The 27,512-nt window shown below is 51.1% G+C and overlaps 1 protein-coding gene across 2 annotated transcripts in view; it reads right to left on the bottom strand.

Annotated features, from left to right (window-relative positions):
* Nucleotides 1–27,512, bottom strand: part of LOC110197030 (sodium channel protein type 5 subunit alpha-like) — a 188,873-nt gene that overhangs the window by 52,217 nt on the left and 109,144 nt on the right. For both annotated transcript variants that reach the window (XM_078152081.1, XM_078152080.1), the window contains 4 exons: nucleotides 25,867–25,999; nucleotides 24,051–24,289; nucleotides 14,869–15,042; nucleotides 14,290–14,643 (listed from right to left, as the gene is read on the bottom strand). In XM_078152081.1, coding sequence (XP_078008207.1) covers nucleotides 14,290–14,643; nucleotides 14,869–15,042; nucleotides 24,051–24,289; nucleotides 25,867–25,999 — 900 coding nt within the window. The remainder of the gene's footprint in view (nucleotides 1–14,289; nucleotides 14,644–14,868; nucleotides 15,043–24,050; nucleotides 24,290–25,866; nucleotides 26,000–27,512) is intronic.

Raw genomic sequence — 27,512 nt, 5'->3', positions numbered from 1 at the left:
GAGAGGGCAATCTCTTGGAGGAGACAGGATGAAATCACACTAGAATGATGAATGAAGCCCCTATATATATATGTATATGTAGAGCGAGGCATCACAACAATTTCCCCTCTCCTAGTATAAGAGAGTTTGGGGGAGTTGACCAAGGGGACTGCCATCAATGAAAAAGTAGTAAGTGCATTTTCAAAGTTTCCTTCATCTTTGTCATACTTGTGGACATGTCTCCTTGAAGGGGCTTAACTCATTTCTATGTTGGTTCCTAGACACTGGCACTGTCCAGGTATGTCTGACCCTGGCTTTCTACTGCGGGCTGGCTTCCTGGGAAGTCTGTTCTCAGGTATAGCCATGTCTTTAACAGGATCAAAAGCAGTGACATGCTGGGCCAGGCACGGCGCCTACAGCACAGCTCTGTGGGCATCTGGAGAGACAAAATGAATTTCCTGGAGCCCAGCTGAGAGCTTATGCCCACTCCATGGCATGCTCGGGGAGGAGGGCACTTCAAAGTGGTCAGAATTTGAGGATTAACTATCAATATTTTGGGGCAAACACCAAGTTTACCTATTAAGCAGTGCTTCTTATAGGGAAAAACCTCTGAACTCACAACCCAGGTTTAAGGCAATGCCTTAACTAGAGCAGGCACCTTTGATTTCTATGAAGAAAAGAGCTTCCATTCTAGCAAGAAGAAAGTGTGGTCAAAGAGGGTACTTTGGTTTGGAAAGTTAGAGGAATAGTGAAAAGAACCATTGAATCAGAGGTCCTATGTCTGTTGTATGTACCCTATTCTGTCAACTCCTTGTAGATAGGGATTGTTGCGGGGCATATCTTTGCATCTTCAATACTCAGTGAAGCACTTGGCACATCTATGGTAAGTGCCTAATAAATCTTTCCTCCCTTAAGGCAGCTAAGTAGTACAGTGAATAGAGTGCTGGGCTTAGAGTCAGGAAGATATGAGTTAAAATTCAGACACTTAGTAGCTGTATGACCCTGGGAAAGTCACTTAACTTCTGTTTGGCAGAGAGAGAGAGAGGGAAGGCCCAGAACAAAGCCTTGTCCTTCACACAGTTAGGAGGTGGGAGATGGATGCTGGTCCAATAAAGGGGACTAAGAGTGGTCAGATGGGTCCCAGGGGCACCAGGAGAGCGCACTGTCCCTGACGCCAAGGGAGGCGTGTATGTCTGGGAGGATGGTTGGTCAACAGTGTGAAAAGTCCCACAGGGGTCAAGAAGGATGAGAACTGGGGGCTGGGCTGGGGGTGGAAGGAGGCCCTTGGACAGAGCAGCGGACAGATTGTGGGTCACCTTGTAAAGAACAGCTTTCATTCAGTGGTTGGGCTGGAAGCCAGATTTCCAGGGGTTGGGAAGTGAGTAGGAGGTAAGAAGAGGAAGCCAGGAATGGGGAAGACTTCTCGTCAGAGCTTTTCTGTGAAAGGGATAAGATGCAGAGACACAGAATGACAGCTTGTAGCATGTAAAATCTGGAAAGGTGGGGCTTGGCCTTGATCTTCTAATTTGATGATTCTCTGCTTCGGGAGGATGGATCTGGCTGTGCAGTGGAGGCTGGAGTGGAAATAGCTTTGGATCTCAATCCTCTTCCCCCCTTCAGGCCTGCCTCCTCCGGGAAGCCTCCCATCCTTTGAGCCCAGAGAAGCCCGGGTGAGGCAGCAGCACCATACTCCGATGGCCAGCGCCCCACAGCCCCGCTGGCTTTAACAAAGCTTCACTAATGCAGTGTCTGAAAAGTGTCCCCCTTCCCCTGGGAAGCAGCGACCCCCGGTTTATCTCTCCTTCCCACCCTATTGTTCTAATCAGACAGCAGACTCTGTGGGTGCATGGATAAATCCTTCTTCCTAGTGCCTAGCACAGAGCTGGGCACCCAGGGGAACCCAATAACTCTCCCCTAAATGAGTGAAGCAGGCAGCTCTAATAATCCTCAGTTATGGAGTATTCAAAGGAATCTCAGAGCTCAAGTTCAACCACCCCATCTGACAAGGTCAGAATTATGTTGCAGTGGACACAGTGATGAACATGGAGTCTTGGGACTTGAGTTGAAATCCTGATTCTATCACTTACTACACATGTGACTTTGGATGACTTAACCTCTCTGGAACTCAGTTTCCTTCTCTGTAAAATGGGAGTGGGGTATTGAAGTAGATGAGGTCCAAAGTCTCTTCTAGCTCTCAATCTGGGATCTTATGATTTCTGACCTCTCTGGGCCTCAGTTCCTTTATTTGTAAAGCGAGTAGTTAGGCCCCTTCCACTGAAGGGCTTAGGATCCTGTAATTGCAGAAGAGTGCTACTCAGGTCATTTCCATTGAAGTCTATGCCTTCGGGGATTCTCTGGCCCTTTTCTAGGGAGAAGGAGGGCAGTCAGTCAGTCAGTCAGTCAACAAGCATTCATTAAGTGCCTACTGTGTGCCAGGCACTATGCTAAGTGTTAGGGATACAAAAGTAGAAATATTCGCTGCCATCAATGAGCATATATTCTAATGCCCTGGATATTCCACCTCCTAGAAATGAGCCTGCTAGCTCATGTAAGAAGTGACCTTCCTTGAGGAGACCCCTACACCAGGTCAAGTCAAAGCTGTGGTTTCATTGAGACATCATGGTGTAATTAAGAACTTAAGGTCAGGCAAGACCTGAGTTTGAATCCTGCCTTTAACACCTACTAGCTGTGTTACCCATGGTAAGTTGGGTCATCTGTCTGAGCCTCAGTTTCACTTACAACTCCACAAAATGAGGCCTTGATGACCTTCAAGGTCCCTCCCAGACCTAAAGCTCTGATCCTATGAACTTCTATGAGCTTAGGAAAATGAAGGGGTTCAATTGCATGATCTCTCCTGGTGTTTTTGAGAGTCTGGGGTCCTTTCAGATCAGGACAGAATCCCAGGTGTAATAGCCTTGGAGAGCATCCTGAGAGGGAGGCCCTCGGGAAATCCACAGTCCAGTCCATGAAGCCCTTTCCTTGAGGATAGCCATTCCCTCAAACTGACCTCATCTCTGTTCCAGACATAACCCTTGCCCTTATCCCCACCTCTCATTTCGGCATAACTTCCCTGGTGGCTAATCCAGCCAACTTCTCTGCTTCCTAATCGAACCGATGGGCTCTGAGCCTCCGTCTTTGGCCATTCTCATGAACCTGTTCTTACCCATCTCCGGAGAGACAGAAATAGATCCAGCGAGCGGGGTGGGGGTGGGGAGATGGGAACAAGGGAGGAGGGGAGGGGCAGGAGGGAAAGCTGGAATCAGCAAGGATGCTTAGGATGCCAGCTGATGTAGGGCTTGGTCCAGTGGGAGCCCAGTGAGAGGCAAGGGCAGAGCTCAGCAGTCCTCTCACTGGGCTAATTCCAGCCCCAAGGCTTGCTTTCTTCCTTAATTGAGAAGACCAAATTGTCTCGGTAATTGAAATAACATGAGATGAAATAATATAAAATAAGTGACATTTCTATGGGTTTTACATACAGTATCTCATTTGAGCTTTTGAGGTAAGGACCTCTGATGGTGAGCCCTTGCTGGGCCCACTAATCACTTCACTCTCTGGACTTCCCTTCTTCCTCCCCAGCCATCTTGCCTAAAGTGGGTACTCCTCTTCCCTCTCTCTACCCCCCAGTTCTCTTTTATATGGCATCTTCTCCCATTAGAATGGAAGCGCCTTGAGGGCAGGGACTCTTCTTGCTTGTATTTTTATCCCTATCCCTAGCACAGTATAGACACATAGCAAGTGCTCTATCTCTCTATCTACCTATCCATCTCTCTCTCTCATTCTCTCCCTCCCTTTCTCTTTCTATCCATCTTTCATCTCTCTACTTACCTATCTACTATTGGTATCATTTAGCCACATTTTGTAGATCAACCAATTGTCAACAGACATTGATTAAGCCCTTACAATGTGCCAGGCACTGGGCTATGTACTGAATTGGAAGCCTGAGACCCAGATAGGTTAGATAACTTATCCAGGGTCACACAGCTAATAAGTGCAAGAAGCAGGATTCAAATCCAGCTCCTCCCAGTTCTATATCCAGCCCTCTATGCACTACAGCTAGGCTGCCATCTCTCCAGGCAGGCAATCTAAGGGGGGGGCCAAGGTGACGACAGGTCTGTCCTCACTTGAAGGTAAAACCAGGAGCATCTCCCCCTATCCCTGCTCCGCCATTGTTCTGCATAAATGTGTGGCTTGTTTGGAGGTACCCTGGGACTCTCTCTGGGGCATCCTCAATAAGGGAATGCTTCCATTGTCATTCACGGACCCCAGTGCTGTGTGTGAGGAGCTGACTCTCCAGTATTAGGAGATGGGAAGAATGGGCTGAGTGGAGCCAGGGTCCTCAGGGCCAGCCTAGCCTCCATTCTGCCTCTGATCTCCCTCCCATCAGTCTGGCCACCTATGTCTAAGAGGGAACAGAGGCTTTGGGGTCTTCCTGGCAGCTGGGCCCCTCAATGTAGCTGTGACTGCTTCCTCAGACTTCCAAAGGAAGCCCCCAGCATGCGGTTGGATAGCTACTTAATTAACATGTAGCTCCCCTCTGACAGTGAGACAGAAAACCCCAAAATAACCAAGCCAGGGAGCCTGTAAAGAGATGAAGCCTCCTGGCACTCACCTGGGGGAACTTGGGAGCTGGGGGACACGGAGCAGGAGAATGAGCAGCAATGACCTGAGATTCCTGGGGTAACTGGGGTGTCCAAGGGGGCCTTAGTCATCAAGCCTGGACTGCAAGTCACATAATTTTCTGAGCCTCAGTTTCCACATCTCAATCCATTGATCAGTTAGGCATTTATTAATTACTATGTGACAGGCACTGTGCTAAGCACTAGAGATACAAAGGAAGGTAAAAACATTGCCTGCCCTCACGGAGCTTATACTCTGTTGTGAGAACTGCGAAAGGCTACGTAAAGGCCATTCACAAACCTTAAAGCACATAAAAGCACACTGTTATTATTGAAGTGGAAAACTTAAAATTCCAAGATGCAGTCTGGCTCCCCAAATCATAGCAGCTGATACTTGCACAGCCCTTCGAAGTTTGCCAGATGCTTTACGTACAGTACGTCATGGAAGCCTCACAGCCCCTGTGAGGAGGACCTCGAGGCTCAGAGGGGTCCCCAGGTGCCCAGGGTCCCCCAGCTAGGAGGTCAGATTGGGACCCAGATCCAGACCCCTCCCCAGGAGACCCTCTGCCCTTGCTGTCTCTCCCTCTCTAATCCTCATGGCTGGGGCCTTTGGGCCTCTACTTAGGGGCTCAGCCCAGCCCAGAACAACCCTGTCCCCAAGCAAAGCGAAGACCCATCTCTTAGCATCAAGCCTACCAGCTTGCTACCATCTCTTAGATCTGTCCTTTGGTCCTAATTTCTTCATTTCAGCCTTGGCATCTTCCTGATGCCCTGGCACTTGTAGTCATAGGATCCTGCCTTGGCCCCTCAATCCTTCTAGGGACTGGAGTCCCACTTCTGTTTTCTCTGCACTCGTGATTGGGTTCCTGCTGTCTCCTCCTGGGCCTCCCTAAGCCTACTGTCCATATGTCAATTTTCCCCTGCTAATAACTGCTCACCAGCCTGCCCCTCCCTCTGCCTGTAGCCCAACAGCAGACTCCCCTATCTTTCTACCCTCTGGGTGTGAGGCTGGGACTCCTCTGATCTCAGTCCTGACCCTTGGGGTCCCAGCCAGCCACACCACACTGTTCTAAGCCAGCACTGGCTGAGCCCCCATCCTTCACTCCCTTTCCAGGCACGGCTCAGGTTCCACCAACTACGTGAGGCATCCCCTCTCCCCAAGTGCTCTTTGTGCTCTGTCTTCTTCCACGAGACTCTACGCTTCCAGAGGCAGGGACTGTCTTATTGGCGTATGTGCGCCTAGCACTGTGCCCAGCACATACCAAGCACTTTCTTTGTCTCTCTCTGTCTGTCTCTGCCTCTCTCCTTTCTCCCCTCCCCTCCCCCCTCATCAATTTATCCATCCATCTAGTGCTATTATCTTTCCTGATCCCCCCAGGTGTTAGTGCTGTCTTCCTCCTGGAATTGTCACGGATTTCCCAGCCTGTGTACATGGCTCGCTCCCTCCCACTCCTCCAGGGCAGAGACAACCAGGGGCGATGGAAATCCCTTCAGATCGGAAGGCAGAAGGCCCTGCCTGGCAGCCTCACGGAGGCAGCGCACTGACCCCAAGGCTGAACCTCACAGTGGGTCATTCCTCTAACTGTTTCCTCGGTGGGAGCTTGTCCTCCCTAATGAGACATTAGGGCAGGAGCCCTAGCTCCTCCTCCCCAGCCTGTCAGCTCCAGCTGAAGGGGCTTCCTGTTTCAACCAGCCAGAGGCCCTGGGTACGAAGAAGTGGCAGAAAGCTCAGGCAGAGAAAAAGGTTCAACCAAAGGTTGAGCTAAATCTTGTCAGCGCCCTCCCTCCGTTTTCCAGACAGGGAGCCAAGCCACCGCGAAGCCCCCAAAGCCGCACCCGCACTCGTCGGGTACCAGCGGGGCCTGGCTTTGAACGTGGGGCTGGCAGCTCCCCATGCAGCTTCCCCCGTGGGATGACCCAAATATAAAGAAAGGCAAAACCACTGCCCTCGAGAAGCTCACACTCCGGTTCCCCTCACCAGCTCCATCCCCAGCAGAGCACTCTGCAAACCTTCAAAGCACTATGTAAATATCGTCTATGATGATGATGATGACGATGATAATTGTTGTTGTTAGCATACTTCATTCATGCATTCATTCATCAATTCATTAATTCAACAGCCCAAACCTCTTACATCCTCCCCCCACCCAGGAGGCTCTCCATCATGTTTCTGACCAATTCCCCCCCTTTTTTTTTCTGAACAAAAACAGTATTCACAAATTGGATGGATTTCAGCAAGACATTTGGTAAGTACTTAACACAATGCCTGGCACGTGGTAGGCACTTAATGAAGGTTTATTGACTGACTGTGAAAGCCTCCTTGTGGACAACATGGTGATATGTACAGTTGGGTGAGATCAGAACTGGATCAAAACCCAAAGATTGGTGATTGAGGGAAGATGATGAAGCTGGAGAAATATCTCCAGTGGCGGGCCACACGTCTTTGCCCTTGGCCTGGCTTCTGGCCCTCTGCACTCCCGTTACTGTTACTCCATCTCAGTAACTGTCAAAGACTTGCATGAGGGAACAGATGTCATGCCTAGCACATTTGGAAATGACACAAATTAGAGGGAAAGATAATGTTGTTCAGTCATATCTGACTCTCTGTGACCCCATTTGGGGTTTTCTTGGCAAAGATACTGGAGTGGTTCACTATGTCCGTCTCCAGCTCATTTTACAGATGAGGAAACTGAGGCAAACAGGGTGAAGGGACTTGCCCAGGGTCACACAGCTAGTAAGTGTCTGAGGTTAGATATGAACCCAAGAAGATGAGTCTTTCTGACTCCAGTCCTGGACCTCTATCTACTGTACCACCTTGCTGCCCTGGGAAAGAGAATACTCCCTATTAAGAAAATAGGTTTTCAAAAGATCTCAGCAAAAAAAAAAAAAAAGATCTCAGCAAGCTGGAACAATTGGCCTGATGTAAGAGGGCCAGCACCCACTGTGGTGCATGCCTACTTCCCCTGAGAGGATAAGGAGGGTAATAGTTAATGCATGTCTATGAAGACATGTCTGATAAGAGGACATTTAATAGTGATAAATGTAATGATTTACCTTTGAGTTTAAACAATCAGATGCAAAAATATGGGATGGGAAGGTGATGCTCATGGGAAAAAAGATCTGGGGGCCTTGGTGGACAGCAAGGTTAATAAGTCAGTAACGCACCGAGGCAGCCACAAAGCTAGTTTAATCTTAGTCCCCATTAAGAGAGGAAGAGTGCCCTGAAGGGGGTGGAGCTCTAGTCCTGCTATACCAGACCCAACCGGAGGATTGTGTTGGGTTCTGGGGGTATTGACATCCTGGAGAGCATCCAGAGAAAGGTGACTAGGGTGGGAAGGGGACCAGAAAGCAGACATCAAGTGGAGCAGATGGGGAAATGGAACCTGGAGAAGGCTTACGGCCCTGACCGGGGTGCCCTGGGGCAGAGGTGTTTGGCGGGACCTGCTTGGTTGCAGAAGGTAGAACAAGGAACTGTGGTGGAAGGACAGAGAAGCAGATGGTGGGTGGATAACAGGACAAACCTCCTAATTATTAGAGCTAACCCAAAGCGGAGTAGGCTGCCTGGGAGGTAGGGAGTTCTCCTCATTGAACATTTCCAAGTGTAGACTGGACGCTTGTATAGGGGTGACTGAGAGCTGAAAGAGACCTCAGAAGTCATCTCTCTTCCACACCACATGGCCCTTTCCCCTGGCCTCCCAGCTCTTCCCCTCTGGGGCTGGGCTGACTCTGGATCTCTCTGCCTTAGGCCCAGGGAGGCTTTTCCTCCTGTTTCCGAGTTCTCTTGATAAATCATTGATGTTTTTCAGCCCCCAAACCATAATCACTTCCCATTTAAATGGCAATCTCAGTGAGCGGTTGGCTTCCGCCCACTCAGCGACAGGCAGCTCCAGCCTGAATCAAGGAGGAGGCGGAGGCCGGCTCTGCGTAGGCTGGACCAGGCAGCCTTTGGAGGGGCTTGGCAGCTCATTTCAGCTGCCAGAAAAGTGCCTCTCAGCCTGGCCTCTGGGTAGAGGTCACCCAGAACCCTCAGCACGGATTTATTCTGGGGCTGGGAGGAGGGGAGGAAGGAGGTCCTTCCCCCTTGCTTCCTCCTCCAGGGAGGGGGTCATCCACCCAGGACCCTCATCAGCAGACTCAGGAAGGACCTGGGGCCCTAAGTTCCCTTCCAGGCTTAGAAAGCAACAGGAACTGTGGGAATAGTCTAGACAGATGCCTGGACTGGGAGTCAGGCTACCTGGGCTCTTCATCTTGCCCCTCTCACTGTGTGTCTTTGGACAAGTCTCTTTCCTTCTGTAGCTGTAATTGAGAGGGCTGCTACCGGGTAATCTCTATGGTCTCTTCAGGATCTGGGGCTCTAGGAGGCTGGGAAAAACCTACAGGATGAAGGCTGAGCCTCCCCTAATTGAGGCCTGTGCCTCAGTTTACTGACTGACAGGGGTGCGGAGGTGATTGGGGCAAAAGCTAAATTGAGGGGGGGATTGTGACCTTCTGACACTGCAGGGGAGGTCACAGTGGAGGATGTCCCACTTCAGGTCATAGGTGAAGTCATGGAACAGGTCACATGGCAGGTAATTCATGCAAACTGTTTAGCAAATCTTAAAGACCTGGCTTCAAGTCTTGCCCCAGACACTTATTAGGTGTGTGACCCTGGGCAAGTCACTTAACTACTTATCTATAAAAGGGGCATGATCATAGCAGCTACCTGGTAGAGTTGTTCAGTTCAGCTCAACAGGCATTTATTAAGTGGTGGGCGCCATCTTTGGTACTGGGAATGCCGAAAGAGAAGCAAGAACAGTCCCTGCCATCCAGGGGCTTCTATTCAGCTTGTTGGGTGAGATGGCTCACAGCCAGCATTCTACAAATGCAGCTGCTGTCACTGCTGATGTCAGGCTAGACGAAGGCTAGTGCAAAGGAATGAAACATCTGCCCTTAAGCCCCTCACATCAATCAATCAATCTATCAACATTTATTGGGTGCCTACCATGTGCCAGGCAGTGTGCTAAGTGAACTCTAGTGAATGATGATGAGGAAAGAGTGGAATAGGATGAGCAGAATAAGGAGGAGGGGGAGGAGGAGGAGGGAGAGGAAGAGGAGGAGGGAGGAAGAAGAGGAGGAGGAGGGAAGGGGAGAAGGAGGGGCAGAGGGAGGAGGAGGAGGGGGAGGAAGTGGAGGGGAGGAGGAGGGGAAGGGGAGGGGGAGGAGCCGAAGGAGGGGGAGGAAGTGGAGGAGGGAGGAAGAGGAGGAGGAGAAAGAAGAGGAGGGGGAGGAGGAGGAAGGGAAGGAGGAGGATCTTTGGGGCAGAAGACCAGTAGAGAGTGCCTGGTTGGGTTGTCTTTGGGTCCATAGCAAGACCACACCCCAGAAGACTCTGTGACTAAGAGCCAGCCCCTTGGATTCAATCAGTCAATGACCTTTTATTAAGCACATGCTATGAATGTGCTAAGGAGACCAAAGAGAAAACCACCCCTGCTCCTGAGGAACTGAAGCTTCGGCTTGTCTGGGATGGGGGTCATGAGTGTCTCCCCATTTCTTATCTCCGCTCCGCCTGCTCGCTTCCTTTTTCCAGGCCTTGCTCAGGAGCTGCCTGCCGGACTGTCTTCCCTCCCGCATGTGCTTCTTGTATGTACACGCTTGTCCAGTGTTGTCTCCAGGTCCGAGCTGGGGGACTGCGGATACGTTTGAGGTGTGAAGCCCGGGGCTGAAGTGACCTTCCAGGATGAAAAGCTGCCTGGGGTACAAGATGCTGTCTCCTCCTTTTGAGGCAGGAGCAGTTTTTTCTCCCTTCTTATCCCCAGGATTCAGCACAAAATATCTGGGGCCTAGTACTAGTAGGTGCTTAATAAATGCTAGTTGACTTATTGCTTCTAGGCATTTCAACCCATTTTAAGGCTTGAAAGATTGACATCTGCAGGATCTCATTAGTATTTTCTACCTGGGCCTGTCCTGGCCCAACTTCTAGCTGTGCCCACTTCCTTGTGCTCTCCAGAGGTTGACCACTGCCCCCAGGAACGTCCACTCAAAGTTGACCTTTAGACTGGACTAGGTGGTCAGGGGATGCCATAGATAAAGCATCTTTGGATTCCGGCAAGGCATCCAGTGAAGAATGGGCCTCTGTTCTTGTGTACAAGAGGATGAGATATAGGTTGGCTAGTATAAGCAGGTGGCCCTAGGACTATGTGAATGGAAATCTCAAAGAGGAGTTCTAGGTGGATTTGTGTTAACCCGGAGGGAGGTCTCGAAGGAGAGACCCAAGTTTCTATCCTTAGCTCTGTTCACATTGTTATCCATGACTTGGATGAAGGCATGCTAGTCAAGCTTGCAGCTTACTCTGCTGGATGACAGAGTAGGACACAGAACATCCCGATGGGCTAGCTAGAACAATGGGGCTTCATCCAATAAGGCAACGGAACAGAGACGCACGGGATGGCATGGACATGGGCTTTCACGTGAACTGCTAAATGAAGGTCCCCACCATCTCTGCCGGCTCCAAGATCCTGAGTCTAAGAGTGCAGGGAGAGCTCAAAGAACACGGTCTTGGAGAAGCAAGATAAGTCAACAGAGTGGCTTGGTGTTCTCTTGCTGGCTGCCTCAGCAGAAGCCAGGGGATTGCCCTGCTGGACTCGGACCACACCTGGAGGATTGTGTGCCCTTTGGGGAGCTGCATTTTAGGGTGCACACTGATGCCTGAGGCCAGGCCTGGAGGACGGAAACTTATAGAAACCAGATTAGAGCAGTGTTCAGCTCAGAAAAGAGAAGGTAGGGGTGGCTGGGGAAGGGCATGAGTGCTGCCTCCAGGTCCCTGCAGGGCTGGGATGGGGGAGACAGATGTTTGACACCAGAGGAAAGAACCATGCACAAGGGGGTGTGTGGCAGATTCCAGCTCAATATGAGGTCAGAGGGGCAGCTAGGTGGCTCAGTGGATAGAGCACCAGCCCTGAAGTCAGTAGGACCTGAGTTCAAATCCGGCCTCAGACCAAACACTTGACACTTACTAGCCATGTGACCCTGGGCAAGTCACTTAATCCCAATTGCCTAAAAAAAAAACAAACCCCAAACCCCCCAAAACCCAAAAAACAAACAAATACCCTGATGATTTGGGCTGTCTAGAAGTGGGGCAGGGCTGCTCAGGAGGTCCTGGGTCCTCCATCACCAGAAAGCTCCATGCAGAGGCAGGAGGACCATTTGCCTGAGATTCTAATTTGGCCAAGGCTTCACCCAAGCAAACTTCCCTAACGTTTCACGCTCATTCTTGTGGGCATTGCTAGAGGCGCCCTTCATAGAATGTTGATACAAAGTCTGGGCGCTAAAGACGTGGTTCTCAGTTTTCTGAGCCAGCTTGATTTTCTCATGAGAATCCCCCATTCAGGGCCTCAGACATAGACTTTTTCCGCTACCTGGGATTGCCTTCTTCCTGCCTCCCCAAACACAAATGTTACCCATTCTGCAGTGCCTGGCGCAAGACCCACCTGGTCTAGGACACCTTTACCATCAAGGCAGAAGGGGAAACTGAGGCAGACCGAGGTTAGCTGACTTGCCCAGGGTCACACACCTAAGCGTCTGAGGTGAGATTTGAACCCTAGCCTCTCTGACTTTAAGCCCAATGCTCTATCTACTACTCCATACCACCTCTCCTCCAGTTCAAGGGAGTTCCAATTCTCTCTCCCATAAGCCATTCCTTCCCTGCTCCCAGGACGGCTATGGAGATGGTGTCTGTAACACGCTGGAGATGCTGCTGTGGAAGGTTCTATACAAAACCTCTGCTCTGCCTGCAGCCCCCACACTCCCTGGAGATACCTGAGATCCTCCCACGGCCTCCATGCAGACAGATAATCATTGCCTTTTGTTCTTGGGACCGGGAGATCTAGAAGCCTGTTAGCACAAGGTACGGGCCCTCCATTCATAAAATCATTCATCGAATACTGGAGCTGGAAGGGGTTGAAGGACAGCCAATCCCACCCACTCCCTTATTTGAAAAATCACATTGCTCTCGTTGTCTTTTGTTTGCATCAGTCATTTCTGGATACAGCTCACTCCCCCCCAGTGAGCCTCCGTTGTGATGAAGAAAACAATTATGTGACATCAGTGGACCCAGCAACCATGTGTGACAGTGTGTGTGTGTGTGCCCCAGGCCCCCACTTCTCCAAAGAAAGGAGGGAGGTTCATTTCCTCATCTCTTTTCCTAGGCTCCCTCATTTTAAAGAAGTGAAAATAGCATAGGAGGGGACAAAGGCATTGTTCAAAGTCAGGTAGAGACAGGGGCAGGGCTGGGCTCTCTCCCCGATTCCATCCACCTGCTGATTCCCATTTTGACACAGTGTTTCTGCTTTAGAAGCTGAGGCTGAGCTGTTCTCCCCTAAATCCTGAGCTCATCTCCTGCCAAGGAGTGACAGCTCCAAGCGGACCATGAACATACGAACTGGGATGGGCAGGGAAGGTGGGCACAAAGCTGATCTTCACGAACCGTCTCACTGCCCAGCTCCATTGATTCTGGGTCGCGTACACACCAACTCATGCAAGGGAAATTTCAGGTAGTCGCCCAACTCAGCCCCTTCACCCTCACAGAGAGGCTGCAGAGAGTGCTTCAGGTCTACAGGACACAGTCTACTGAGGTAATGGAATGTGGGGGAGATGATGCTGGTCCGGCAGTCAGAAGTCTTGGCTTCTGTTCCCTTCTCTCTAACTAGCTAACTGTGTGCCTTTGGACGAGTCCCTTGCCCAGTCTGAGGGTCAGTTTCCTCACCTATACCCTGGAGAAAACAACACCCATTCTGTGCCCCTTGCTGGGTGGGCGTCCAGAATCAGACAAAAGCACATCTGGGAAAGTGATCCGGAAGAGGAAAGCCTCATCCAGATGTGAGGATTACAAGAGTGAACGCTGACAGCCCGTGGGAAGGTGCCAGCCACCCTCCAGATATGGGAGATAAAAGCCAGAGAAGGGGCCCACCAGGGTGACCCCACTCTGGTCCTGCCTGTAGGAGAAGCCTTCTATCTCAGCAGCATCTGCTCCCAGCGGCTGTCAGACAGAGAGCTCCCGTGGGCGAGCAGCTGACAGGTAAATGAAAGCTGCTTTCTGTCTGGAGCAAGGCAGCTCGTCCCTGAGTGCACTGAGGCAGACACAGCCTCCCCTCCCCTCCAACGTGCGCCCACACACACACACACACTCACACACCAGCCTGGGAAGGGTCACAGCACCACAGATGCACAGCTCTAGAATTAGCAGGGACCTCAGAGGTGGCTAGTTCAACGCCCCCACTCTACCAATGAGGCCCCTGAGGCCCAAGGAAACTCTGGGACTGGCCCACGGTAACACTGCTAAAATCAGAGGCGAGATTTGAACCCAGGTCTCCAAGCCCGTTGCACTAGCCACCAGCCTGTTTGCCTTTGAGTCAGATGCTATGCTGGATACTGTTGATACAAATGCAAAGAGTGGAACAATCCCCACTTTACACTCTCACAACCGCATTGTGATGGGACTTCACTCCCCCCCTCCACAGCCTGTCTCCCTGCACTTTCACATCACCTGCAGTATGTGAGGCCCTCCCTGTCTGGAATCCCCCCGCTAGACCAGCTTCTCTTTTGAGGGGTGGTGAATTTCTCTTTTCTCCTCGGCACCCCCACAGGACCCACCCAGCCCACAGGGGCTGCCGCTCAGCATCTATCGACGGGAGGGATGAGCTGCCGGTGACGCACTCACCACCAGGTTGCCGATGACCATCACGAGGAGGAAGACGAGCAGGCAGAGGGACTGGCCCGCCACCTCCATGCAGTCCCACATGGTCTCTATCCACTCCCCACAGAGAATGCGGAAGATGATGAGGAAGGCGTGGAAGAAGTCCATCATATGCCAGCGGGGCAGCCCCGAGCTGCTGATACGATGCCTCTCCTCTGAGTAGTTCTTCCCGAACAGCTGCATGCCCACCACGGCAAAGATGAAGACTATGATGGCCAGCACCAGGGTCAGGTTGCCCAGCGCCCCCACTGAGTTGCCGATGATCTTGATGAGGGTGTTCAGGGTGGGCCAGGACTTGGCCAGTTTGAAGACTCTCAGCTGGGAACAGAAGGTGGAAAAGACAGAGGATTTGGGATCTGGGACCCCCTGGTCCAGCCCCTTCACTTCACAGAGGAGGAAACTGAGGCAGAGGGGGACGTGTTCTACCCCGATTCCTACAGGTAGCAAGAGGCACAGCTGGGACTTGAACCTGGGTCTTGATGCTGGACCTAGTTTGGAGGGCTCCACAGAGGGCAGGGAAACCCGAAGGAGGAGGGGCCTTACCAGTCTGAAGGAGCGCAGCACCGACAGGTTCCCCATGCGGGACAGGCCCAGCTCCATGAGGCTCAGGATGACGATGATGCTGTCGAAGATGTTCCAGCCCTGCTGGAAGTAGTAGTAAGGGTCCAGGGCAATGATCTTGAAGGTCATTTCAGCCGTGAAGATGCCGGTGAACACCTGTGGAGGGAGGGGCAGTGTGACTTCCAGGGCCCCAGAGATGGTAGCGAGCACCCTGGCCACTGAGCAGCACTGCCCACTGCCCAGAGGGCAGCTTCCACCCTCTCTCCACTCCTCCTTCTTGTTTGGTCCTCCCAGCAGCCCTGGGGGTGGAGAATAGGAGAGGTGGGATGGGGAGGCCCTTGGCAAAGAGGCAGCCACTGGGGCCCAGACAGAGAAGTGGGGGCCTTCCCAGACGGTGCAAAAGGAAGTCAGAGACAATCCCCAGCAGCTCCTGTCAATTCAATTCAACTCAACAACCACCTATTAGGGGCATGCTATGTGCCAGGCATGGTGCTAGGCACTGAGCAGACAAAGACAGGCCCTGCCCTCAGGGAGCTTGCATTCCATTGGGTGGGGGCAATGTGGAAATATCTACACAAATAAGCAAATTCAAGATACATATATGAAGTGAGAGAGGCAGGAAGTATGGAAGAAAGTTGGCTTCAGGATGACCCACCTCAGACAATGGCTGTGGGACCTGGGTAAGTCACTTAACCCCTGCCTGCCTCAGTTTCCTCATCTGTAAAATGGGGATGATAACAGCCCCATACCACCCAGAGTTTCTGTGAGTAGCAGATGAGATGTTTGTAAAGCACTTGGCCAACCTTAAAAGCACCATATAAATGCTGGTTATTATTATTACTATTCCCCACACTAAGAAAACAATAGGTTTAGTGTCTATATGAAGTAATTTAATGGTGATGGTGGGGAGTGGCAGGGAGATCAGAGAGGTTCCTTCTTCCTTGACTGGGGCTCTAAGGGGCAGAGAAAAGGAGGGAGAACCTTCCAGGCACGGGGGCTGCATCTTCAGCCTCTGGGTGGCAGAGGCCCCATTGCCCAGTGCTGCTTCCTCTTCCGTGGTGCTGGTGGTGATGATACTGCCCAAGGTGGTTGTAGAAATCTAATGATTCTCAGAACCTGCGCCTCGCTGGGCCCCACTTTCCTTATCTTTAAAATGAAGGATCTGGGCTAGATAGTAGAGTTTAAGCCATGATTTAGTGGAAGGGACTTCAGAGGTCAGAGGACAATCAATCTTGAGCTAAAAGGGCGACCCTTGCTCATTTGGGCCATAGAGGTTGTGACTTGTCCAAGGTCACACTAAGTGGGAGGGGGAGGACTTGAATGCGTCCATTGATACCAAATCCTGTCATCTACTCCCTGCTCTGCACCACAAGGTTTTCTCATCCAATGCCCCTGTTTTACAGATGAGGAGACTGAACTCCAGACAAGAGAAGTGACAGGTGTAGACATCAGAGGTAGTAACTGGCAAAGCCCGGGTTTGGATCCAGGACCTCTGAGGCCAGATGGGAGGCTTCCTTCCCTGCATCCCTCAGAGATCACCCCTGAGGTCCCTTCCAGCTCAAACCCACAGCCCTCCCTCTGCCTGTCCATCCTGGGCCCAGTTGCCGAGGGCAAAGGGAAAACAGACCATGGATGCCCCTGCTTCCGGTAGAAAGTGAAGGTACTCAGGACCTCCCAGTTACTGTCTCAGGGACGCCTGGCTGAGGTCAGAGGGGCTCACCACCAGGCTGGCTGCTGGGCCCCGACTCATAGAGGAGCTGAAGTCTGCCTGGGCAGAGAGTTGGGAGGGGGAAGCTACCCCACATAGCAGACAAAGCCTTCGAGGGCTGAAGCAAATAGGATGAATACTTGAGAAAGAAATGCACAGATGTGTAGGAGGATTATTATCCATCAGAACAATAAAAAAATAATCATTAATAACTGGGAAGCCGCCAGAGGGTTCATGCTAACAGAGTGGAGCGCCTGTAGCCCCCGGCCACAGCTGTCACTCTGCATGACTGAAATCTCTGGTGAAGGTAACATTCATTTCTGCAGAAGAAACACTCTTGGGCTCTCCCTGGCTGGAAGCTCTCCCTTTGTACAATGCGGTTATGCGAGGACAGCAGCCCCTCTTCTTTCTCCTAAACCTTTGGCTCCAGGGAAGTCCCCGTTGGCCAGAAGCCACAGCCCCTGCCTAGTATCCCTCGGGAACGAGGTCCTGTGGCCTGTGCCACATCCACGGCCTGTCTCACAGTGCTGTGCCTTTGCACGCGGGGCCCCCTCCACACTGGGAACATCCCTCCTCCTCCCCTCTGCCTCTTCCTATACCTGGCTTCCTTCAAAGCATAGTGTAGTGGCCACCTCTGCCAATGCGTCCTTTCCTGGACCTCACAGTAATTACTTACTGTATATATGCCATTTCTTCTGGTAGAGTGGTGACTCCCTGAGGACAGGCACTGTTCAGTTTGGGGAGGCATATCTTACCGGCCTTTAATGGCCTCTGGCACATAACAGTCACTTAAATACATTGGTGTTGTTCCCTTCCTACCAGTAGACTGGGGGCTCCCTGAGGGCAGGCTTGTGCTCCTGCCTTTGTATCCCCAACCCCTAGTGTAGTCCCTGGCCCAGAGGAGGGGATTCAGAAATGTTGCATTGGATTGCCCCCAAAGACCAGGCAGACCTAGAAGCCAGAAGTTATGGATAGAGGGTGAAGCCCTGGCAAGGCTCTGCAGCTAGCTTCAAAGGGTGCTGGGAATGTGTCCCAGAGAGCCCAGCAATGAACAAAAAGAAGAAACCGGGGGTTTCAAGGATTCCATAACCCAATTCTGTCTGAGCCCTGGAGGACAGATTGAGGGCAGCTGGCAGCCCTGACAGAACTCCACTGAAGGGGGAGGCAGGGGGAGGAAATCCTCAGTGAACTCCTTCACTGAAGGCCTGCTGGGTGCCCAGCACTGTGCTCCCAATGAATGCCAGTCACTAGAGTCAGTATCTCAATGAACCTGCTGATTCTCAATTATGTGGGCCCATGCTGCTGGGAGGAGGGGGCCGAGGAAATGACTTTGTTTGAACCAGCGGGGCTGCCTTGAGCTGGAGAATGATGCAGGAACATCACAAGGCTGGTGTCCTGACAGTCCTCCCTCCCTATCCCTCCTCCCTCCCCCATCTCCCAACAAACATATGATCCACATTCACATCTTTGCTCATGGTGGGTCTCCTGTCTCCAAGGCCATCTTTTATTTCTCCATGCTCATCCAGATTGCCCTGATCTTTCAAGGCACAGCCCCAGACTCCCGAGGGAGCCTCCTGACATCTTCAGCTCATATGGACTTCCCCCTACTCTGACCACTTCCAATCCCATCCATGCTTGCTCCATAGATAGGAATCTTGTCTCTCCAACCAGATTGGGAACTTCCTGAGGACAGAATTTGTGTCTCCTCTTCCTGCCCTCCCCCTCAAAATGGAGCCAAGAACAGGCAGGGCTGAGTACTATCCCATTTCTGGAACTTCTGATCCTTAGGGACAAATGAATGAGTGAAAAAGCATTACTTATGTGCTTCCTATGTGCGAGGCACTGAGCTAAGCTCTGGGAATACAAACACAAGCAAACTAGAGAGTCCCTCTCCTCAGGGAGCTTGCATTCTTTTGGGGAGGACACACATAAAGGGCAGTTAGAAAGCAGGGGAGGGCAGTTATGTATGTAACAGCATGGCCAGGAAGGTTCTGGAGGCCTGGTTCAGAGCCCCAGGCTCCAGGGGCACAGTTGGTGACCCATTGGGAAGTAGATGAGGAAGAAGGCCTGAGAGCTGGCAGCGTGGTCTGGGAAAGCCTGGGAAGCTACCTTCTGTGTCGAATCTAAACCTGCATCTTATCAACTTCCCGCTGAGGCTCCCACTTCTGCTCTCTGGGGCCAAGTAGAGCAGAACTCATTTCTCCTTCACATAAAAGCCCTTTCATGACTTGGAGGTAGCCAGTATGCTCACCCTAATCAAGAATTCACAAAGCGCCCGCTGTGGGCCAGACACTATATTAAGCACTGGGGATGGCCAGAAAATGTGAACGCGACCTCTGCCCTCAAGGGGCTCACGCTCTAACGGAGGAGACGACGTGCAAATGACTGTGGACGGACATGAAGCAGACGGCAGAAATGGTGAGCAATCTCACAAAGCAGGCATCAGCAGCACCTGGAAAGGCATCTTGCAGATGGTAGGATTCGAGCTGAGTTTTGAAGGCGTCCGGGAAAACGAGGTGAAGAGGAGAAGGAAGAATATTCCAGAAATGGGAGATGGTTAGTAAGAGCAGGAGTGTTATGTGCACAGAAGGGTGGAAGGCCAGTACGGCCTGGGAGTAAAGCGTGAGAGAACAGGGAAGGGAGGGGCCAGGTCATAAAGGTCATGAATGTCAAACAGAGGACTTTATATTTGCTCCCGGAGGCCATAGGGAGCCACTGGAGTTTACTGAGTAGGGGGTGACATGATTGGATCTGGGCTTTGGGAAAATCATTGTGTTGACTGAGTGGAGTATTTCCTGGAGTAGGGAGAGACTGCCCCCCTCCCCCCAAAGCAGGCTATTGTAATAGTCCATGCGAAGTGATGAGGGTCTGCACCAGGGTCTGGGCAGCATCAGAGGAGAAAAGGGGGCATTTTCAAGAGCTGTTGTGAAAACAGAAACAAGGATATGAGAATGGGGAGTCCAGGATGATGCCTGGGTTATAATCCTGGTGAGTGGGAGGAGGGTGGAGCCCATGACAGTAATGGGGACGTTCAGAAGAGCGGAGAGTTTGGGGAAAAGATGATTTCTGTTCTGTAGGCTACACAATCATAGTATGGCATCATCTTGGAGGCCCTCACTTTCCACCTCATCCTTCTCTGTGCATTCTCCATCTTGTCAGCATCCTTCCTAAAATATGGTGCCCAGATTGAACACAATCCTGCAGGGTCATCTGCCCAGGGCATCAAACAGTAGCTGGTGCTCTAATCTCTCTGGTTCTGGACGGTATGTCTCAGGCGCCATCTCCTACAAGAGGCTGAAGAAAAACACTGCCTAAGTGGGCACTGGTTATTGGGGCACACTGCTGCTCAGAGAAAGCTTGTCCACGTCTTTTTCCTACCAACTATTGTCTGGTCACCCCTCACCTCCCCAGGCCCATACTGTTATAAACCTGATTTTTTGACCCCAAAGATAAAACTTGACATTTATTTTTATTAAATTGATGGTTCTAGCTTGCTAAGAGTTTTTTGGTCCTGCCATATCATCGCACGAGTTACCTCTCTGTCCCAATTTAGCTGCCTGCAACTTTCACAGCTGGGCCACCTGTGCCTTCATCCAAGGCACGGATGAAAACGGTGAGTTGAACAGCCTGACGTCAAGGAGGGATCCTTCGAGACCATCGACCCATTAATGACTTTGGATCCAGCTAGCTAATCCTTTCTCAATCTGCCTGCCTGGATTAACATCGTGCCCGGGCCTATCATTCACTGCTAATCCACTGGTACTTGAAACTAGGTGCTCATGGAACCCATGTGTCTCCATCTTGTGTAGAAGGGTAGCATGAGAACTCTGCTGTTACATGTTTGGCTGAAATGGATGGCTCCCATCCACCAAAGTGAACTAGAGCTTTCCGCTTGCTACGGTCTGTCTCAGAAGCCAAGCTGCTCCCAATGAAAAGAGAGAGTTTACCGGAAGAATAACAAATTACCAAGGTGACTTGTCATCGTGGATAAGTATGGGCTTTCCTGCCTCTTAGAAAATGCTTGGCCTGAAGTGTTTCCAAGCCACTTTAGTTCTTGTCTGATTCCATCTGGTTCCCTCCATGCCAGCCCCTTGACCTACGGGTTCAAATGAGCAGCCACCTCAAAGCACAAGCATGAGGAAGGTCCAGTCTGCTGCCAACTGCCACAGTCTGGCAACAACCAATACAACCCAAGCCATTCTAACCCAATCCCATCCTAACACAGCCCAACTGCAACCCAACCACACTGAGACAAAGTCTAATCACCACGACCATGTAAGAAATGAGTTAACACACAAAGTGCTTTGCAAACCTTAAACCATCATATAAATGGAAGCAGTTATTTGCTATGATCAAGCCAATCACATCCTAATACACTACTACCCAGTCATGATTCAAAACCTAACCACATGCCAACATGATTAAAACACAAGCGAATCACAGACCAGCATCATCCAAACGCAACCTACCAAAACCCAACACTGCCCGACTGCATCGCCCCTGATCCCAGCCAAGACCAGCACAACAGCTCAATGCCACTTTGTCCCAATGCCGCACAACTGTGACGATAACCCAGCATGACCCAACAACATTTTAACAAAGTCAATGGCATGTAACACGATTACAAGACAACCCCGTCGCATCCCAACCCAAACCAGCGGCAATCTAATAACAACCCACGGTCGCCCAACCTTATTGTACCAAAGTCCCATTTAATGGTAACACAATCACAATTCAACCCAATTACATACAGAAATGTAACCCAACCCAGTGCAGCCACACTGCAACAAAGTCCAAACAGATGCCAGTACAGTCACAGCCTGTTCCAACAGCAACTCCAGCATAGCACAACATAAAACACAATCACAGTCTAACCATGACCCACCACAGCCATGTAAAATACCTCAGCACCATCCTTCCACCACCCAGTTTCAACATAGCCACGATAACCAAAATCAGATTCAAATGAAGCCCGTGGTATTCCACCATATCTACCCCACGGAACAACTACCATGTTCTCTTGCTTTGAAGGCCTCTTACAAACTCTCAGGAGCCTTTTTTGTTGCTGTGTTCACTTTGAGGGGCAAAGCAAAGACAGGAAAATCCCCCAGAAGGTGGATCGTTTTGGTGACAGTTTCAGAACGAGTGCTGGCACAGCTTGGCACAGAGTCAACGGCTTTGCCAAGCAACAAATTACTTCAGGAAGGTAAAACCCTTCAGTGCAAGAGACCTGTCAGACAGGAGGGAGCCTGCTATTTTTAGAGACTGGAGGATGCTGGGAATATCCAGACTGAGGCTGCAGGTGGGGCATGTGAAGGATCTGGTAGAGCCCTCCCAGATGCTGGTCCTCAGAGGACACCTGTCATATTTTACTTCTGCAAATCTGAGTAGATAATGAAGTCATTGCAGAGGCCTCACTGTGACAGCTACATAGTCTGACCTGTTTCCAGTCTCCAGGGAGGCCTGAACCATTTCTGGTTTGGGTCCCTTATCTTCCTGCATCACTCAGGGAGTGATGCCTATTCCCAGGGCAGTGAAAATTTGTTTTGAAGGGCCAGAAATCATTTGTGCCCGGAGAAGTCGTGATCTGCCTAAGCCCCTGCAGTGCACCACAGTCCATCTGGGATTAGAACCTGGGTGTCTTGTCCTCTTAGAGAGGTACCGTTGATAGCGGATAGAGTGCTTAACCTCGATTTAGGAAGACATGGGTTCAAATCCTGCCTCACCAGCTGGAGGACCCTAAACAAGTCATTTATCTTTTCTGTGGCTCAGTTTCCTCATCTGTAAAATGAGAGAGTTGCACTTGATGGCCTCGAAGATCCATTTTGGTTCTAAAGCCATGATCCCATGACTCCTAGTGCAGACTCATTCATTGATTACAACCTATTACTTTACTGCTAATGGCATCTTTTATGATCTCCCTGCAAAGACCTATCGTGAGCTCTCTGTGCCTTTCCACAAGTCATTTCCTGCCCCCCCAAATTAGGACTACCTGTCCCTGTCCCAAATGTCCCCTCCTCCTGCCCCTAACGATATAAGCCATGCCCTTCCTTTCCTTCAAAACCCAGCACTAGAAGGCTGGGTAATGCTAATGACCAAGTTTAGACCCAGAGAAGAGCTGAGAGGTTGAACCTCCCTCCCTTCACTATAGAGGTAGGGAACTACAGATGTGGAATTGGGTATACAGCATCAGCCATGGGGGGGGGGTGCTATTTGGTTTGGCTGAAGTCTTTTTTCTTTCTTTTAAACTTTTGCCATGAGCGATGGCTCACTGGTTAGGGGAGGCTGGAAGGGTACATTCAGAAATGGATGTGATGCAAAAGCGAGACATCAATAAAAATAAGATGAAAAACCCTCCTCTTTCCTGCAGCATTCCTTGATCAGTCCCACCTGCATCTGACTGCTTTTATTTCCTTTTTTCTTAGAATTAATGACTTGTAGGACAATGGCATCTTAAAGGTAGAAGGGGCTATCTCATCCATTTCTGTGTCCGATTATATGGATCCCCTCTATGAGGAGTGTGTCCACACACACATACACACACACACACACACACACACACGTATATATATATGTATCTATGTATGTATGTGTGTGTGTATATACATATATGTACACACATATATATGCAAACAGTGCCTGCTTACACACCCTGAACACACGTTTGAGTGGTTTTCCCACCTGCATGTTGGACTCCCTGCTGGATCAGCCAAATCTTTCTGTGGAGACTGGGGGCCTCTGGGAGGTTTCCCATGAAGCTGGGGCCCCACGCAGGGCAGCTCCGGCCTTTTCCCTCAGACCAGGGGCTTCCCCATTGCCAAGTCTGGGGCTCTTTCTCCACTGAATCGATCAATCAATATTTATTAAGCACCTGCTATGTGCCAGGCGCTATGCTAAATTCTGTGAATTTTAGAATTGGAAGGAGCCTTCCCAATACGCAGCAAGGAATCCTTACCAGAGCCTTCTTACTGCTTAAAGAGCTCCAGGCAGGGAAGACCCTCCACCTCTGGGGCAGCTTAGGGCTAGCAAGCTTTTCTGAACGTCAGGCCCAAATTTCCCTCTCTATACCTCCCTCCATGGCTCCTTGTTCTGCCCTCTAGTTGCCAAGCAAAATGAGTGGAACTCTTCATCCATAGGGTCATAGCTTTAGAGTTAGAAGGGAACAGAGATTGTCAAGTCTAGAGTCCTCATTTTACAGATGAGGAAACTGAGGCACAGGGTCACACAGCCAGTAAATATCTGAGGCCAGATTTGAACTCAGGTCTTCCTGATTCCAGGCCCCGAGCTCCCTCTGCAGCATAACCGACGGACTCTGAGTCCAGAGTTCTTTGCTCCATGTCACTTGGCTGTCTCTGAGAGGCTTTTAAGGAGTCCCCGAGGGTGGGCCCATATCTCCCCCCACCCAGGATGGCTGTGCCTGTGCCACAGGGTCTCCTGGGCTGCCCATCTGTCTTACCAGGTTGCCAACCTGCAGCATCTCCTCGAAATCAGGCGTCATGTTGTAATGTTCGAGGGCCATGAACAGGGTGTTGAGCACGATGCAGATGGTGATGGTGAGGTCAGTGAAAGGGTCCATCACGATGAACTTGACGTTCTTCTTAATGGTCAGCCACAGTGGGCAGCACTCCCAGATCAGATAACTCCGAGCAAAGTGGTTCCAGCAGGGGGGACACTTCCGCTGTGACTCCTCCAGCTCTGAGGAGGAGAACTTGGCCATGGGGGGGATGTTAAATACCCAGCCTCCCCCCTGGCATGAGCCCCAAGGAGAACGTGGAAACAGAGGGAAGGATGGGAGCAAGATGGTAGACTTGGAAAGGCCGGGCTTAGAGATCACGTGATCCAACTCCAGCATTGTACAGGTGAGGAAACTGAGGCCCAGAGAGGCCAGTGACTGGGATTGAGTAGAGGCATTGGGACTCCCATTCCAGGCTCTTTCTGCTCTATCATGTTGCCTTTCTCACTAGAGATGTGCAGACGCTGTTCTGGTTTCTGCCATCTACATTGCTCCCATGATCCAGTTCAGCAATGTCCACATAGGATCAGAGATGGAGACCTGGAAGGACCCTTAAAGGTCATCTAGTTCAACTCCTTCCCTTTTACAGATGAGGAAACTGAGGCCTAGGGAAGGAAATCCACCTACCCAAGGTCTCATAAGGCAAGAGGCATGGCTAGAATTCATCGTGTGAATAAACTCAGTATGACACAGATCAGAAATGGCCTTGGAGTCCTGAGAGAGTTTCCCTGGCCTCAGTTTCCTCATCTGGAGATCCCAGCAGCACCCACTTCCTAGGGTTGTTGTAATAATGGGTACCTAGTGCTTGGTGAATCTTTAAATCACCACATAAATGCCAGCTCCTGCCATTTCTATCACTGGGTCACCACTGTCTACACCGACCATCTTCCCTACTCCTATTACCTGGATTATGGCATCCACACTGCTGACACTACTCAGATGATGTATGTATGCCTGTCATTGGAAAGAGGATGCCCTCTGGAAAGGGTGTTGAACCTGGAGCCACAGGACCTGAGTTTGAATTCTGGTGCTGCCACCACTCTGGTGCCAGGAGCTGAGTGAGGCTGGGCAAGTCATGTTGTTTCTCTGGGCCTCAGTTTCCTCACATGTAAAATGTGTGTTGGGAGGTGGACTAGATGAGCTATAAGGTTGCTTCGGGCTCCAATTCCATAATCCTAGGAATTCCTCAAGTCCCTTCCCCTTCTGGCCACCAGGGGAGGTGGAGGGACACGCCTAGTAATATGCCTTTATACAGGCCAGTTGCGTGACCCTGGGCAAGTCAGTTTCATCATCTGTAAAATTAAGGTGTTGGACCAGATGGCGTCTGAGGACTCCCCTAGAGTCTAAGCCTCTTATTTTAGTGATGCCATAACGAGGCCCAGCAAGTTGGAATTACTTGCCCAAGCATACATTTGGTCATAAGGATCAGAGGTGGGATATGAACCCAGGGCCTGACTCCAAAATCAGGCCTTTCCACCGTATTTCCAATATGAGAAGGGGTGGGGGCTCTGGCCAGGGGTAGAAAGAAGTTTTACCCCACCCATGACATCTTATGAAGTGGCCTGGCCATGGACCTTTGTTATCCCTGAGCCCCCGTGCCTGGGCTGAGGGCACGGCTGCATTGGCCCAAAGGAACTCGAGCCCTAGGAGTCGGCTCACGCCCTCGGGGCTGAGCCCAAAGTGCCTGGCTGAGGGGGAGCCTGGGAAGGGCCACGGGGAGGGATGTCTGAGCAGGAGGGGCCCAGGCCCTGGAACTGACCTTCTAGGGCGCTGGTGATGACGCTGACGGCACTCAAGGCCCGCTGCCGCTCGTGCGGCTCCTCAAAGTACTCCAGGGACAAGCGCTGGGGCATCAGAAGCTGCTTCTTACTGACTTCTTCCGATACTGAGGTCTGCGGAGGGCAATGACGTCGACATTCGAGTCAAACTTTAAAGTCCGCAAAAGGCAGGACAGAGCATCACTCTGGATCCCCACAACAACACTGTAATGTAGCTGTTATTACTATCCCCATTTTATAGATGAGGAAACTGAGGCTGAGAGAGATGAGACAATACGCTGGGGGTGCCACAGCTTATGTCTGAGGGGAGATTCAAACTCAAGACTTTCTGTCTCCCAGCTGAACTCTCTCCACTGCACATCTACCTGCACGGACATTGCTCCAGAAACATCAACATCCCCTGGATTGACATCCCTGGCTGTGCCACCCTGGGCAGTACAGGGAGCCTCTCATTGCACCAGGCATCTGCTCAAACTACAGATGAGTAACTGATCTGTAGAAGGGAATGGAGTTTCCACACCTAGAGTTTCCCATGCCAAGAAGATCACAGTTCTGGATGGAAAAAAGGTTTGCAAAGCGTGTCTGAGACCTGAGCAGCAGTGTGGCCCTGTACCTCACTGCTGAGGCTTGGAATATCTGCTGGGTGCTACCCTAAGGAGGTCTGCCTGCAGCCCCTGGGCTCGGGTCAGTGGCCCTGGAGAAGTAAGGACCATTGTCCAGCCAATTGATGCATCAGGAGTATTATAAGCCTGTGAATTTCCACACACACACACATACACACACCCACACCCACACCCACACATACACACACACACACACACACACACACAGACTTTCTGAGCTCTACTCTTACAGGATATCTCCACCTAGATTCCAGAGCCAGACTCCCTTTCCCAGTTACCTGGTGGCTCTAGAGCTGAGAAGGACCTTGGAGGCTGTCTGCCCCATTCCCCTCCCTTTCAGATATGGGGCCACTCTACCCTCCCCACATCCTCCTCAGCCCCTCTGCTTTTTTCTCCACTCCAGGGCTCTCCTGGGTTTTTGGAAAACAGATGAAGTCAAGGTGGCAAAGGGCCCTGCAGGCTCTGCCTTCTCCTGACCCTGCTACCCTCTTGGGTAGCCTGTGTGTTTCTGGATGAGACACTAGTGTGTCTAGTTCATATTAAGTATCATAAGGAATGAATAATTCATACCACAAATGCAGAGACACTGTCTGTTCTAGACCTGAAGACTAGACAGGCTGAGTCAGCGCGTGGAGAGGGACGTCTGGGGGCTCCCTCTGAGGCCCCTTGAGCCCCGCCCCTGCTCTGGGGCAGCACAGGATCAGCCCCACTGCCTCCTCTCAGCCCAGGTCCCCTCCCCCAGGCCTGCCTCGGCCTCCTGAGTCCCTCCCCTGCTCTGGGGCAGCACAAGACCAGCCCCACTGCTTCCTCTCAGCCAGGCCCCCTCCCCCAGGCCCTATTCATCTAGGTGCCCAGTCCCCTCTGCTTTTAGGACATGGACAGTTGTCTCCTCCATGGTTTCAGTCCCAGCTAAGATGTCACCTTCTCCAGGAAGCCTTTTCAGATCCCTGTTGATTCTAGCGCCCTCTCTCCATTGATTATTTCCAATTTATCCTGTGACTATC

The sequence above is a fragment of the Phascolarctos cinereus genome, unplaced genomic scaffold (genome assembly GCF_003287225.1).
Source record: "Phascolarctos cinereus isolate Bilbo 61053 unplaced genomic scaffold, phaCin_HiC Scaffold_4;HRSCAF=312, whole genome shotgun sequence".
Lineage (NCBI taxonomy): Eukaryota > Metazoa > Chordata > Mammalia > Diprotodontia > Phascolarctidae > Phascolarctos > Phascolarctos cinereus.
Note: the sequence above shows the minus strand (reverse complement) of the source record. Positions and strands in the feature narration are given on the sequence as shown.